At 53.6% G+C, this 16193-nt stretch overlaps 1 protein-coding gene across 2 annotated transcripts; it reads right to left on the bottom strand.

The window, feature by feature from the left end:
• Positions 1–6015: 6015 nt before the first annotated feature.
• Positions 6016–12981, bottom strand: FNDC10 (fibronectin type III domain containing 10). 2 transcript variants are annotated; one of them, XM_024976807.2, is made up of 2 exons: positions 11431–12981; positions 6016–11279 (listed from the first exon to the last, which is right to left on the bottom strand). In XM_024976807.2, exon 1 carries the CDS (start codon positions 12843–12845, stop codon positions 12168–12170), a length of 678 nt encoding a protein of 225 aa, XP_024832575.1. In that variant the 5' UTR covers positions 12846–12981; the 3' UTR covers positions 6016–11279; positions 11431–12167. The 2 variants fall into 2 exon arrangements, with proteins under 2 accessions (XP_024832575.1, XP_024832576.1); XM_024976808.2 differs by having other exon boundaries at positions 6016–11173.
• Between the last annotated feature and the right edge of the window lie 3212 nt (positions 12982–16193).

Here is a 16193-nt window from a genome sequence, read left to right as displayed (position 1 = left end):
GCGTGAGGGCCACGGCCCTCACTCTGCCCGGCTACTCGAACTGGCGTCCAGACGTCGCAAGCCGCCGTCGCCGGGACTGACGCGCGAGGCGTCGCGTCGGCGAAAGTGACGTCACGCCCGTCCTCGCCGTCGCCGGGAGTGACGTACGAGGCGCCGCGGTACCTGGGACGTATGTTGAAGGTTGCTGGTCTCTTCCGGCTTCCGTCCTTAGCGTGAAGTCGGCCCGGATTGTTTTCACATCTACCGCCCGAGCCGCCGTGCCTCCACAGCTCTAGGCCGAGCCCCGCGCCCCTTCTTGGATGACTGCCCCAGCGTCTTACTAGCCTCTCGCAAACACTAGCGCGTGGGTGTCCTCTGAAAACCCTGCAGAGTTTGACATTTAAGTGCAGTTGTGAAAGTATTTGCAAAGACAATTAGAAACGAGACGTAGGAGGTGTGAGGAGACCTCCTGGGTTGGGAGAGCAAATTGACTTAAATCCTTGGGTTTGTTTGGAGGCACTGGCACAGTCGTTAAGAATCTGCCTGCCAATGCAGGAGAGGCGGGCTCGATCCCTGGGTGGGGAATGTACCCTGGAGTAGGAAATGGCAACCCCTTCCAGTATTCTTGCCTGGAAAAATTCGACGGACAGAGGAACCTGGAGGGCAACAGTCCATGGGATCGCCAAGAGTCGGAGATGACTGAGCACGCACTCAGTGCGGACCAGAGGTTTGGGGTCATGATATGGCGGTGAAACTAGTCAACTCGGTTTTATTGTCCTCCAGCCGCTTGGAGTGGCCACTGAGTTGATGTTTTGCAATGGAGGCGCAAAAAAGGGAGGGGGCAGGGAATGGCGATGTTCCACTGTGGATCCAGAAGTGATGAGAAAGGAGGATGTGAAGGGGTGGCAGCAGTGAAAAGGTACTGTGTGTTCTGAATTGGGGATCCCGGTGGGAAAAATGCCACTGGAGCCAAACAGAGGTAGAACAGGGTGCTTGAAACAGCGTGTGGGGAGGGGGCCGCATTTTATATCTCTGTAGACTAAGTGTGACCTTGGGCACCAGTAGAAGATAGTCTTGCTGTTGGAGAGGGAGAAACAGAAACCAGGGCAGTGAGTGACCACCCTTACTGATGTTCCAGTGTCCTGTTACTACTGATGTTTTCACGGAAGAAAAGGCTGAGAATCAGACCCTTAGAGTATTTAAGGACCCTTGAGCATAGTGTGGGGGAGGGACAGTGCATGACTGCAACAAGGAATCATTTACTTGGAAAGACTGGGTTGGGGGGCGGGGGGTGTGAGGGACGAATCAGGAGGAAGGAGGGCTCCTCTGCTCTCTATGTATTTAAATGTACGTATAGCATAAGTCTAGGAGGACAGAGCACTGAGGCAGTGAGAACGGGGGCAGTAGGGTTATGGGTACTTTGAATAAAGCACCCTTGACTTCGTAGTTTATGTTGAACATGTATTTCTCTTACACCCACCACAAATAATAGTGCTGTTTACATTTTGAAAACAACACCCCCCCCCCCCCATGTGCTTTCCCAATGTAATTCAAAGACATTATGGTCTGACCATCCCAGTGCAGTACTGAGCTCACCTACCTCACATTTCCCAGCTTCCTGTTTAGAACTTAGGGGACTACCAGCTGAAAACTGCTTGTCCGTTACCTTTTTTACCTCTGCATAAGGCAACTTCATACCTCAGGTCTTAGTCCAGGCCCTAAGAGTTGCAGACAGATGTCACGGGCTTCAGGAAAGCTCACCCTCGTCATGTCTTCTCCCCCTGGCCTTTCTATGCTCCCAGTAGCACCCTCAACTTGCTCTTAAGGCTCTGTACAGTTTTTAGCACTCTGTGCATCTCTTTCCCACTGCTTTCACAGACTCTGAGCTCAAAAGGGTTAGGGCCTCCTTTTTCAGCCAAGATGGCTGTGTTGCGTATGCCCAGTGTATTTAGAAATATCATTCCTCTGGAGACACTCACCAATTGCTCATCTAGCAGATACCTGAGGGGGAAGGTGCCCAGGTGGGTGACAGAGCGCTCTGTGCACTGTCTGTGCTTAGGCTACCAGCATCTCTTTGAGGTTTAATTTTATACGTTCGTGGCATGGGAACCCCAAGCTGAAATAAAAAATATACTTAGTCTTGGACCATTGGAATCCCCAGGGCTCCAGTATAAACAGGACCCAATGTTCCCTTAGGACATATCCATCACCAGGGTCACACGGGACAAAGAACAGTCCATGAGCAAGTATTACCAATAAAAGACTGAAAGCAGGGTGAGCTCCCACAAGGTAACTTGCATATTCATCAAGCAGGATAATTAATTCCTCAAGAGCTGGAGAATATAGAACAACCTGAGATGGATAAATAAGACAATTTAATGACATATAACTAGACATTTAGAGGGTAGAGTTTGAGAGTTCGGACATGTGTACATCCATGCGCCAGTAGTAACAACAGGCTTCACTGGCAGTCCATTGGTTAAGATTCTGCTTCCACAACAGGGGACATAGGTTCTGTCCCTGGTGGGGGAAGGTCCTGTATGTCAAAAAACAAATACAATGGTAACATGTATCACCCTCAACAATTGCTTATACCTCTTTGTAATTCCTCCTTGGGCTCCCCTCCACCTGCCCCCCATCTCATCAGGTGACCACTGAGCTGTTTCCTGTTGTATAGATTAGTTTGTATTTTCTAGAATTTTACATAAATGGAATCATAGAGTATGTGCTGTCTTTTTTTTTTGTGTGGGTGGCAGTCTGATTTCTGTCACTCAGCATATTCATTTTGAGATTCACCAATAATCTTGCACATATAAATAGTTGGTTCATTTCTGTTGCTGAGAAGTATTCCAGTGTATGGGTGTTCCCCATTTCATTTATCCGTTCACCTCTTGATGGACACTTGGGTTGTTTCCAGCTTCTAGCTACTACAGTTAAGGCTGCTGTGAACATCCAAGAATGAAACTTCATATGGACATATTCTTTCATATCTCTTCAGTTAATGCTTGAGCACAGGATGATTAGATCACATGTTCAAATGTGTGTTTAACTTCTTAAGGAACTGCTGCCAAATTGTTGGCAAAGCGGATGTACTATTTTACATTCCACAAGCAGTGTTCCAGTTTCTCCACATCCTTGCCAGCATTTGATGTGATTAATCTTTTCAGTTTTAAATGTTTTTAATAGCTGATGTCTCATGGTATCTCAATGTGTTTTTAATGTATATTTACCTAATTACTAATGAAATGAAGCATAGTTTCAGGTGCTTATTTGCTGTTGCTATGTCATCTTTGATGAGGTGTCCAAATCATTTGTGCATTTAACACTGTGTTGTAATTAAGTTGTGCTGTGTGCTCAGTCGCTTTAGTTATGTCCAACTCTTTGCAGCCCTATGGACTGTAGCCCGCCAGGCTCCTCTGTCCACAGGATTCTCCAGGCAAGAATACTGGAGTGGGTTGCCATGCCCTTCTCCAGGGGACCTTCCCAACCCAGGGACTGAACCAGGGTTTCTTGTGTCTCCTGCATTGCAGGCAGATTCTTCACACTAATCTACTTGGGGATCCCCAGTTAAGTGTGTATATATATTTTCCAGATATGTGATTTATAGATGTTTTCTCCTTGCAGTCTGTCTTGTTCTCTGATCAGTATCTTTCAAAGTCAAAAGTTAAGTTCGATAAAGTATAATTTATCAATTTGTTCTTTTATAGATTGCACTAAAGTATCTGCTATGAAAAATATACTGATGGGATTAATGGTAGATTAGAGATTAAAGAAGAGAAGGGTATTAAATAGAAGATATACCGATAGAAAGTATAAATGAAACAGAAAAAATGAACAGAATATCAGTGAGCTATGGGGCAGCCTCCAGCAACTGATCTACATGGAATCAGTGTCCCCAGTGGGTGGGTTGGCACTCTGGCTAGTTGTTAGCGACACTGCTCCTGGCCCTGCTTGAACTCAGGAATTTTGCCTCTGATTCCATTTGTTGCTACCTTTCTTGGCCCAGTGATTCCCTCACACACACTAGTCAGTCCTAAGCTACAGATCTTCACGTCCTCTTCCTTCCAATTTCTGCCCCTCAGTCTCCAGCCACCTTGGCCTCCCAGAGCCGTCCACTCAAGTCAGGACAGTACTTGACTCTGCCTGAGTCTCTCCTCTGTGCTCTGCATCCTGAAAGTCCTCCAGACAGTAAGCTGGAACAGTCACAGAACTCTCTTTCACAGTTCATCTCTTTCCTTTCTCATTAGGGGTCATGGCCCTTCATTGCAGCCAATGTATTTAGAACTGTTTTCACATATTTTGTATGGTTTTTTAGTTGCTTCAGGTGAAAGAGTAATTCTGATCCCTGTTACTTCATTTTGGCCGGAATCATCAGATCAGATCAGTCGCTCAGTCGTGTCCGACTCTTTTCGACCCCATGAACCGCAGCACGCCAGGCCTCCCCGTCCATCACCAACTCCCAGAGTTCACTGAGACTCACATCCATCGAGTCAGTGATGCCATCCAGCCATCTCATCCTCTGTCGTCCCCTTCTCCTCTTGCCCCCAATCCCTCCCAGCATCAGAGTCTTTTCCAATGAGTCAACTCTTCACATGAGGTGGCCAAAGTACTGGAGTTTCAGCTTCAGCATCATTCCTTCCAAAGAAATCCCAGGGCTGATCTCCTTCAGAATGGACTGGTTGGATCTCCTTGCAGTCCAAGGGACTCTCAAGAGTCTTCTCCAACACCACAGTTCAAAAGCATCGATTCTTCGGCACTCAGCCTTCTTCACAGTCCAACTCTCACATCCATACATGACCACAGGAAAAACCATAGCCTTGACTAGACGAACCTTTGTTGGCAAAGTAATGTCTCTGCTTTTGAATATGCTATCTAGGTGGGTCATAACTTTCCTTCCAAGGAGTAAGCGTCTTTTAATTTCATGGCTGCAGTCACCATCTATAGTGATTTTGGAGCCCAGAAAAATAAAGTCTGACACTGTTTCCACTGTTTCCCCATCTATTTCCCATGAAGTGGTGGGACCGGATGCCATGATCTTCGTTTTCTGAATGTTGAGCTTTAAGCCAACTTTTTCACTCTCCACTTTCACTTTCATCAAGAGGCTTTTTAGTTCCTCTTCACTTTCTGCCATAAGGGTGGTGTCATCTGCATATCTGAGGTTATTGCTATTTCTCCTGACAATCTTAATTCCAGCTTGTGTTTCTTCCAGTCCAGCGTTTCTCATGGTGTACTCTGCATATAAGTTAAATAAACAGGGTGACAATATACAGCCTTGACGAACTCCTTTTCCTATTTGGAACCAGTCTGTTGTTCCATGTCCAGTTCTAACTGTTGCTTCCTGATCTGCATACAAATTTCTCAGGAGGCAGATCAGGTGTTCTGGTATTCCCATCTCTTTCATTGTTTATTGTGATCCACATAGTCAAAGGCTTTGGCATAGTCAATAAAGCAGAAATAGATGTTTTTCTGGAACTCTCTTGCTTTTTCCATGATCCAGTGGATGTTGGCAATTTGATCTCTGGTTCCTCTGCCTTTTCTAAAACCAGCTTGAACATCAGGAAGTTCACCGTTCACATATCGCTAAAGCCTGGCTTGGAGAATTTTGAGCATTACTTTACTAGCATGTGAGATGAATGCAATTGTGCGGTAGTTTGAGCATTCTTTGGCATTGCCTTTCTTTGGGATTGGAATGAAAACTGACCTTTTCCAGAATCATAAGTAGGAATCATAAGTCTCACTAAATCCATTTTAAAGAGAGTGAAATGTGGAAACTCATCCTACAGATGTTAAGATCATAATGGTAAGACTAATAGAGGATGACAATAGGAAAAGATAATCAGATCAATGCCTGTAAAGAGACCCATGCATGTGCCGGGATGTGGTATGTGATGTGGGGCTATCCACATACTAGAAAAGGATAGATTGTTTCTGCAGACCAGATTGGGGTACTGATATAAAATGTTGGATCCCTACCTCACACCATATACAAAGATGCCCTCTAGGCAACTAAAGACATAAAAAAAGTAAAGTCATAAAGCCAGTTGAAAGAAATATTTTATGGGGACCACTTACGTATTCTTTGGGTATGCAAGAATTGCTTAAGACCAAAAAAATACATACAACTTACAGGGGAAAAAGGTCTGATGTCATCAAAATTAAGGTTATGTTTTCAACAAAGGACACTACTGACAATGTTAACAGTATAGGAGAAAATATTTGTGACAGCTAAATGGTCAAGGGTATGTATCTAGAACTATGCTGTTCAGTACATAAACATATATGGATATTTAAACTTAACACTTAATTAAAACTTACAATGCAATTTCTCAGTTACACTAACCACAGTATCCACAATGACTTATTAGTGACTTACTACTGACTAGTGACCACTGTGATTGAATTGTGTTCCTCAAAAGAATAAGTTGATGCCCTAACTCCTGTTATCTGTGGATGTGCCCTTATTTGAAAATAGGGGTCTTTGGATTTCCCTGGTGTCCAAATGGGTTTAACCATCTAGTGGTTAAAAATCCACGTGCCAATGCAGGGGACATGGGTTTAATCCCTGATCTGGGGAGATTCCATATGCCAAAGGACAGCTAAGCCTGTGGGTTACTGCTAGTGAAGCTGGAGCGCCCTAGAGCCCCTGCTCTGCAACCAGAGAAGCCATTGCAATGAGAAGCCCATGGACCTAGCCCTGCTCGCCACGACTAAAGAAAGCCCACATACAGCAACAAAAACCCAACACAACAAAAAATAACAGTTTTTTAAAAAGGGTCTTTGCAGATGCAATCAAATTATAACGGATTAAGGTGAGCAATAATACAGTGAGTAGTAGTATTGGTCTCTCTCAATAGTACAGTGAGACTCACAAAAGGTTTCAGGTCTCTAGCCTCCAGAACTGTGAGAGGACAAATTCCTGTTCTGAGACACCCAGTTTGAGATTTTGTTGGGGCAGCCCCAGGACACTAAGACAGCACAGATAAAGCACATCTTCACAATTTCAGAAAGTCCCATTGGGCAGAACTGGGTATTTGCAGAGCTCTTGAAAACCAAGGGGGAAAAGCCATAGTGATGGAAAGTTGTACAAGAACGTGAATGAGCAGTTCATCTGAGGGGAGACTCAAACAGCCAATAGGACTGGGAAGTGGTCGGCAGCCTCTCCAGTGAGCAGAACAGACTCAAATCCAGTTCCTGCTGTGGCACTGACAGATGAGCATGAGATAGAACACAGTGGTGCAGAGCACTTGTGAGACATCAGTAAGTCACAACCTCTCTGCACTGCTTTAGCCATTAAAAACAAGCTGATAATGGTGAAATTAGGTAAGCACACCCCTAAGATCCACGTTCTCTCACCTAGAAAAATCCTCACACAGGTCCCTGAGGAGTATGGACAAGGGTTTTCATGGTGACACAGTGATCAGCATGGCAGCCACCCGTGTTCCTCCAGGGGTGAGGACAAGTCAGCCTGAGGGACACACACTAGAAATTGCACATAATGAACAGAAATGAAATATTTGTGCATTCTGCAGCATGGATAAATCTCAGGGTGTAGAGTTAAAAAAAAAAAAAAAAAAATGAGCAGCACAAGATCAGAGTGGTTTCCAGGAGGGAAGGGAACAGGCATGGGGAGAATTTGCCAGACTGGAATCCTAATTGAGCAGAACAGAGACACCGGGGCAAAGGAAGGAGAGTGCATATAAAAGTTGGGGAGGAAGAGAAAGGCAGGTCCCAGATGTGTGAGGCCATGTAATTAACACATGGCTAACAGCAGAGCTGGGATGTTATAGACACCATCCCAGCCCGCCCACTCCCCACCTAAGAGTGAGGGAAACCTGGCTCTGTTATATGTGACCAAAAGGACAAAGCAGTGACTGACTCACATCCAGACTCATAAGAAAATAAGAGGGGCTTCCCTGGTGGTCCAGTGGCTAAGACTGCATTCCCAGTGCAAGGGGGCCTGAGTTTAATCCCTGGTCAGGGAACTAGATATCACATACTGTAACTAAAGATTCCACATGCGAAAACTAAGACCCAGCGCAGCCGAGTATTTTTTAAAAAAGGAAAAAGAAGCAGCATGCTGACATCCCTATAGATAGAGAAGACAAACCAGAAAGACATGCCCAAAAAACAGACATTTAAACCAAATGTTTCATTGTAAGCCAAACAGGAAAAGGATAGTTTTGAAAAAACACCCTGCATCAGAAATGAAGGGGACATTTCCAGACCACTGGAAAAAAATGAAGATTTGAAAAGACAGCCAATACAAGGTAGAAATGAGCTAGCATCTCTAAAATGAAAGTGAAAGTGAAGTCGCTCAGTCGTGTCCGACTCTGCAACCCCATGGACTGTAGCCTACCAGGCTCCTCTGTCCGTGGGATTTTCCAGGCAAGAGTACTGGAGTGGGTTGCCATTTACTTCTCCAGGGAATCTTCTCGACCCAGGGATTGAACCCAGGTCTCACATTATAGGCAGATGCTTTACCGTCTGAGGTGCATCTCTAAAGGAGAGGGAAATCTGGGGCCTTGAAAGAAGACTGCCCGTGGCCCCTGGACTCGTGCCTTCAGGTCAGGTGCAGCCTGACGCCTCCCTGGAAGGGGGCTGCTACCTTCTCTCTCAGCTGGCTCAGTGAGGACACATTCCCAGTCCCCAAAAAGCTGCAGCGAGGCTGAAGGAGGCTCTAGCTGTCAGTGTCCAGGACTCTCTAAGCTGAAGTGGCCAAACTGCACATCCCCCCGGTCTCCAGTGGCTCCCTGGCTGTCCCTCTGGACCAAATCCAACAGCCCAGACCACTGATCCTGAGATCTTAGGGAAACGCTGGCCCCACACCCTGCCCCTGTGGAGGGATGTTTTGTCCACTGCACCCAATCCTGTCTGCACATTTTTGTGTCCCCTAGCTCATCAGCCCCCAGGTTTATGAGGTCCTCACAGGCCAGCACAGATGAAACCGGTTTCTCCTAAGAGAGCAGAGGCCAGAATATCCAGTGGACCAACAGCGCAAGCAGCTGCCTGGGGGCCATGGGGAGGGGCCTGAGCAGGCAGGCAGGCAAGCAAGCAAGCATCTAGCCTACAGGTGTCATTGTCGGGGCCTCAGAGCCAGCCACACAGGGCATTGGGCACGTGTTCACAAAACGACTGTTGATCCCTCCTGCTGGCTGAGTGTGGAACACAAGCTGTGGGGCAGGTCTGGGCACCAGAGGGCGTGCATTTGGTAGCGGAATCTCAAGGACCCCAGAATTCTGAGCAGAATCAGGCTATGCATGCAGCCCTGGGGATCTCGGCCCAGACGCATGTCCAGTCATGGCATGGACAGTAACAGCACAGACACTTAACTCTTCTCTGCGTGGCTGACCTCACGTAAGCCTCCAAACAGGCCTCTGAGACTGCTCCTATGACTGTTTCCACTTCACAGGTGAGACAGAGGCGCTGATGGCTGTGTGTGGCTCTTTAAAGGCCAGGCCAGGCCTACAGCCAGGCAACCCTTCAGTGTTTCAGAAGCAGAACAGTTCTTTCTGCCCCACAGCAGAAAAATCACAAGCTTAGGCAAATTGCCTTCAGGCACCAGTGAGGAGGGTGAAGTCCTGACCAAGGAACAGCCATCAGGACCCTACCTCCAGGGCACAGGGAAGACGCGTGTGCCCCCACCAGCCTTGCATGAGTCAGAGAGGGCAGGGGGAAAGGAGAGGGAGGCTCCTCCAGGACATGGTGGGGATGGAGGACTGGGGACTCAGTAGGGCAGAAGCCTGAGTGTCCCTTGCACCCCCTGGGGAGGACCGAGGGGCCACTGGGGAAAGGCGCAGCTTCGGAGATGGCAAGGCTTCAGAAGTGCTCTTCCTGAACACCAGCTCCAGGCTGTTTCCAGAGCCTGTGCTCCCCCACCACTGTGCTGGGCTGGGCACTGGGCCTCTAAGAAGCCCCTGAACAGAGCCCTGCAAAGTCATCTCTGAAGCAGAAGCCTGCAGGTCAGGGCTGACCAGTCTGAAGAATCAGCTGGGAGGACAGGCCTGAGGCTCTACCTGACATGAATTCAATCAGGGCCACAGACCAGATTGGGTGCAGGGCGAGGGAAGGGTCCAGGGCAGACCTCCCAACAACTTCATGGTGGCCCCAGCTCTGAAACCGGCTGCACACAGGAGCTGGAGGCTGGACTGCCCACCTGTGGAAGATAACTGAGCGCCCTCACAGGTGGCAGAGGGATGCAGAAGGCCCCTAGGAAGCCAGGATGAAGTAAAACCCCTCCTACTCCCAGGGCTGTCTAGACACTGCACTGCACCCCCACCCCCTGGTGGCAGGGATGAGTCACTCCTTAGAGCCTGGCCCGCCCACAGCTGTTTGCTCAGAAGGGTCACCGCCAGCTGCAGAATCTCAAGGACACCCTAGCCTAGGTGGGGGAGGCCCAGGGTGGGGTGGGGGAAGGGCCAGAGGAGCCCTGCTTGCGACCTGTGCCCCCTACCCCAGCTCCAGCACCACGTGGGGAGACCCAGGCCAGGGAGGGGGCTCTGCTGGAGGTGTCTAATTGCAGCTTGTCTTAGCTCGAGTAGATCATCCCTGAGACTGGGCTTTTTCTAACCACAGCAGTGCCGCCCTGCCCCCACCCAACAGAGCAGGCAGGGAGAAGACGCTTTCCCCAGCTCCCTGGCTGGAAAGGCCAGCCAGGGACATGCCGCCTGTTCCTCTGACACAAACTGCAAGGGCAGCATGCCTGTGCCCCTGGCCTGTGCTGACCCCAGGTGACCTGGCAAAGGGTTCAGGGCCAACCACTGGACTGACTGATGCCTGAGGAGCCAGGAAAAGGGGCTCAACTTTCACCCTACCCCTTCTCTCCCCTGTCACAAATAAGTACACAAAACAGTGGTTTTGGTCTAAGAATGATGGACATTTAGACACTGGTACCAGGCTCACACCTGGCCAGTGCCACACCAGGGGTGGGCAGAGCAAGGACAGAGAGGTAGGGAGTGGGCATTTCGGGGGCACCAGCCAGGCTGCTGGTGTGGGGGTCACTGGTGGCTGCTGGGGTGAGCGGGGAGGAGTTAGCCACAGTGACTCCAGAAGTGCCAGGTCCAGAACGGCCAGAGTCAGGGGCTCACTCAGAGCCCAGCGTTGTCATGTGGTTGGTGCCCACAGAGGGGCAAGGCCGGTCTTCAGTCCATGGTGAGAGGGTGGAGGGGCCCGGCAGGCAGCAGCATCTCCAGCAGCTCTAGGAGGGGGTGGACGGTACTGTCCGTCATGCTGTGGTTGAGGCTTGGGATCCAGACCACAGTGGCAGGTCCAGCCGGGCAAGGTTGGCATCTGTCCTGTGCCCTCTGCATACAACACTGTTCTTTCAGACCAGTCCCATCTTCCCAGCCACCTGCCCCGTCACCGAGGAAAGTCCTCTCCAGAAACGCAAAAGGAAAGGGAAGGAACCCAGCCCAGGCAAAGCACCAGCTTCCCCCCAAGGTCAGGGACACTCACCCTGGATACAACAGCTGAACGCTGGGCCGCCTGCTGAGCTAAGCCGTGGCTTCCAGCCTGTCAGATGCTCAAACGAGGAAATGCCGCGGGACCCTGCTTCCCCAGGCCAATCACTCCTGCAAAGCTTGAAGGGAGGGTCCCCAGGGGGCTTTAGCCAGAAGCACACACAAGCTGCCAGCATCGGGGCCACAGATCTTTTCCGACAGTACTGGACGGGTGGCTGGCTCCCGCAATGGGCCCGAGATACTAAGGCACGAAGCTACCTAAACCCACTGGGGCGGGGCGGGGAGGGGACAGGCTCGAGGGCCCTTGAGTTGGTCAAGTACACAGTGACCAAGCCATGACGATAGCCTGGCTTTTTTCCAACTCGGCACGGGCTGGAGGCGCAGGGTGACGGCCAGGGGCTGCCGATGGCTCTTCTGAAAAGGGGCTCTGTGGTCTCACGGCGCCGCCAAAGGCCTCTGGAGAGCGAGGAGAGCCCTGGACAGGGCTGGCACCTCTCCTCAGGCCCAAGGGCCAGTCCCGAACTGGAATCTGGGAGTCAGCTGCTCGGCTGGGAAGGTCGTCCGGTGACTCCAGGCCCTGGTAAGGGCCGGTGCCCCATCCATCTCCAGAAGGCCCTGTGTGGAGGTCCTAAAGAGGGAGCAGGAGCGACGAGGGGAGAGCGGGCCGAGGGCTCGGGGCCTCCTGCGCCCTAGTCGGGCAGGTAGAGCCCGGGCGGGCAGGTGCCTCGCGCTTCAGGGCTGCCTGCGTAGGCCCGGGCGCCCGAAGGCCGGGTGCATGAGGTTCTCGGTGATGTAGGCCACGAGCAGGCAGATGACCACGAGCATAACGCAGATGGAACCACCCACCGCCGTCATGGCCACCACGATCTCCCGCATGCCGGCAGGCTCGGCGGCGAACTCCACACACTCGGCGGGTGCGGCGGGTTCCGGGGCGCCTGCCGGCTCGGCTCGCAGCGGCAGTGGCTGCAGGCAAAGGCGATAGCGCACGCCGTCGTGCACATCGGGCAGCAGGTAGTCGCGGCAGGAGGCGCCGAGCAGCACGCGTTCGCATGGGAAGCGCGTGTAGGCGCCACGCCACGAGCAGTTAAGCGCGAAGGCGCGCACGCGGCGCGCCTCGGCTGGCCCCAGGCGCCACTGCAGCAACACGCTGCGGTTGCGCAGGACGCTGGCGCGCAGTGAGCGGCCGGCCGAGGCGTGCGCTGCGCAGCCGGGCGCCTGGCAGCGGAAGCCGCGCGCGGGGCTGCGAAAGCACAGGCGCCCGCCTCCCGCCTCGGGGCCCTCGGGCAGCACCTTGTAGGGACACCAGGGCGCGTCGGCCGCCGGCTCCCAGCCCGGCGGCGTCGGGGCGGCCGTGGCGCAGGGCGGCGGCGCGCAGGCGGCCAGCAGCAGCAACAGCGGCGGGGCGCGCATCCTGCGGCTGGGCCGGGCGGCGGCGGGGCGCGGGCTCGCGGGCGCACGGGCGCGGGCGGTGGGTCACGCGGGCCGCGCCACCGCTCCCCGCGCTCGCCCAGCGCGCCGCGCCCTCCGCCGCCGCCCGCTCCGACCCGCCCCCGCGCCCCGTGCGCGCTCGGACCGGCGCGGCGGCGGAGGCGGGGCCGCCCCACGTCCCGCCCCCCTTAACCCTCGCTGGGCCGCAGCCACCCGGAGATCGGATCTCGCAGGAGAGGGGGCGGCTGCGCGAGTGGGGCGGGGGCCGGCTGTGGCCAGCTGCGCCGAGGCCGCTGTGCCTGTTGGCCTCTCGCCGTATGAGCGCCCTTCGGAGCCCTGCCACTTCCCGCCCTGCCAGGCCTTTCTAGGGCTTTTCCGTGGCTTTGGCAGACTGGGGTCTCGAGTCGTGGCCCACGGGGGCAGCTCCGCGACTCTCCTTGGCCATGCCCGGCGAGAACGCGGTGTGACTCTGGGTAGGGAGAACCAGAGGTCTGGAGCGCGCGCGGCTTCACGCCGCCTCATCCCAGACCCACGGTGGTGACCGGCAAAGAAAGGGTCCCACATGCCCTAACTTGGAAGGGGTGAGGATGGAAACGCCCCCCCCATCCCCCGACCCCAGGCTTCTGCTCCTTGAGAGGTGGACTGCGCCGACCTGGGAGGGGCGCCAGCGAGAAGAGGCTTCCTCATCTGAAAACTATTCATTCTGCACCAAAGAGGCAGCTACAGGGTGGACCACTCTAATTTTTCCCTCGGCTTCTCGCAGATAGGGCCCTGGGGCAGCCCTCTGGATCTCCGAGAAGAGAGCAGGAATGCACAAAGGGAAGAACCCTCCACAAGCCCACCGGATGCAGCGGGCGGACCTTACTACCCTGGGAAGGAAGGGCACACACCTTCCCCCACTCCCGTCTTCAGCATGGGCCAGAGACCGGGAGCCGCCCCTGTCGGTCCGGATGCCTCTCAGGGCCAGGGGGCCCCTAGCCAAGCCTGCCTGACCTGACTGGATGTGAAGCAGGAGCGCCTCACGTGCAGGGAGCACAGCTCTGAGCAGCGAGAGGGAGGGGTCCTTGGCCACTGTCCTGTGGACCCTGGTCCCCTCGCAGCCCCTTCCAGGTGCTGCTCTCACCTGAGGACACAGGGGAGGGACGAGGTGGTCTCCAGCACTCACTGAGTCCTTGCTCTCCATGCACCCGCCCATGGAGCATCCTACTTCCACCCCCCTCACCACTTCCTGGTCATCCCGCAGAATTCTGTGTCAGCACTGGATAGCAAGACCTCAACCGGAGCCTGAAGCTAGGGGTTAGCGGCCCCCTACCCAGGCCCAACACTCCTGCCCCTCAACACCAGGCCTCTCTGGCTCCTTCAGATCCAGAGCAGGGTCTCCCCAGGTCTCTACACCTACTGGGGTAGGGTTGGGGTGAGGGTTTAGAGAGAGGCACCCTGGCCCTGCCTCTGGCTTCTCCCTCTGCAGGTGGGGATGGGGCTGGGTTCAGCCTCTTGCCTGGCATCATGGGGGACTCAGGAGCTCCCCCAGGAAGGCAGAAAGTTACAGTGACCCAGGGACCCCCACATCCTCACCCTCAGCTTCCTGGGGCCTGGACCAGCTTGCTCACACCGGGTTTCCAGTGGGAGCTAAGGCTGCTGCAACTGCTCTGCCCGAGGGGTTAGTTGTCAGAGGGGGCCATGGTCCTCTGGGCCAGAGAGCCGCCAGGTAACCACTTCACCTGCCCACACCTGAGACAGGTGGAAACAGGACTGTTCAGAGCTTTTCCAGCTGATCAGGGATGAGGGGAGAAGTCCAGTTAGATCCAACCTCAGATGTCCCTGGGGAGTCTGGTGCCCATGCCCTGAGCTTGTTCTGTGGTTGGGGGCTCACACACCAATGCTGAGCTTCCTGGTCAGGCAGCTCCTGGCTGGAGGGATGGGCCAGGCATGGGGTTGCGGGATCTGCTGTTTCCCGGTCTGGGCTTGACTCTGCAGAGCATGGTCTGGGCAAAGAGCAGGTGTTGGGGGAGGGGCATGTTCTGCTCCTATCCAGGGTATGAGGAGCTGCTGCAGGCTTGGGGTGGGGGCAAGTGTGACAAAGCCCTGCTTCCCAGCAGAGGGCTCTGGGCTGGTAAAGCAAACAAACTCCCCAGAAATCCACCCTTCACCTCACATCAGCCCCCACACCCACCTCTGCAGCTGTCCCTGCCAGTGGCCACCAGGGTTACCATCTCTAGTTCTGCAAAGACCCGGTCCTAGGGCTCAGCTCTGCAGAGGGGCTGGAACCCCGTCTGTCACCAGCCACAGCCTGTGAGGAATGTAGGTGAATTCTGGGTCCCTTCTCCTAGCCCCACAGAGATGGCCCCTCTCAGATCCTGGATCCACCAGCCCTGAGATCCCCTCGCCAGAGCCCCTACCTGACAGCCCCCAACCCAGAAGCAGGAGCTCATGGAGTCTGCAGGAGCAGCTGGAGCTTCTGTCATTCTTTCCCCACTAAGGGAAGGGGAGGAGAAGTCAAGGTCAGCACCCACAGCCCTCATGTAGCCAAGTGTGGCACCGGTGGCCTCTCTCCCACCAGAAAGGGCAAATGGGCAAGACTGCAAAGACCAGAGGGCCCGTCTTTAACCAACTGTCCACCCATCATGATTGCTCCCTCCCCACAAAGAGACCCTGCTTTGGCTGGAACCAGCTTCCTGAGCATTCCCACTGGAGACCAGAGGACAGGGCCTGGGCTATGCAGACATGGAGGCTGGCTGCTGGGCACAGGGAACAGGGGAGGGTCAGCAGACAGAGAGGAACCAGCATGTGAACTGAAACCAAACCCAACACCCCCACCCCCACCGTGTCTTAGGCGGGTAGCACCTGCCTGCCCCACGTTTGTTCTGCCTTCCAGTGCCAGTGCCTCCGTTTTCCTTTTGGGGGCCTCCATTCTCCACTCTCAGGCTGTGGGCCTTTAGGTGGGTTCACCCACCTTACCCAGGTGTTGGCAGAGCACCCAACCTGGCCAGTCAGACCATCCGCCTGGCCGGAAGGCCTTTGCTGAACCTCACAGAAAGTGTGGTTGCTCCCTTGGCAAGGGTAGACATCCAGCTGCTGACTGGAGGGTGTCTCGGGAAGAGCTGGTCTGTGGATGAAGCCACCCCCGGAGAGAGGCAAGAAACCTACCAGAGTATTTGCACCAGGTGTCTGGATCCAACTTGTCTGAAGCAAGCCCACCCTTGGACTTCACAGTCACAGAGGCCAGGAAAGCCCCTCTTGTGTAAATAGTAGAACACCAGTTTTCTGACCATTGCAACTGAGTTCCACAAATGCGTGGCCTGCGGGCCCCGCTGACCTCCCCAACTTGAC

This window comes from Bos taurus, chromosome 16 (assembly GCF_002263795.3).
Source record: "Bos taurus isolate L1 Dominette 01449 registration number 42190680 breed Hereford chromosome 16, ARS-UCD2.0, whole genome shotgun sequence".
NCBI classification, from domain to species: domain Eukaryota; kingdom Metazoa; phylum Chordata; class Mammalia; order Artiodactyla; family Bovidae; genus Bos; species Bos taurus.
The sequence above is the reverse complement of the archived record's forward strand: the minus strand, read 5'-3'. Positions and strand labels throughout refer to the sequence as shown.

Coding starts and splice junctions, on each gene's coding strand:
- FNDC10 (XM_024976807.2), bottom strand. CDS start 12,845: ATGCGCGCCCCGCCGCTGTTGCTGCTGCTGGCCGCCTGCGCGCCGCCG.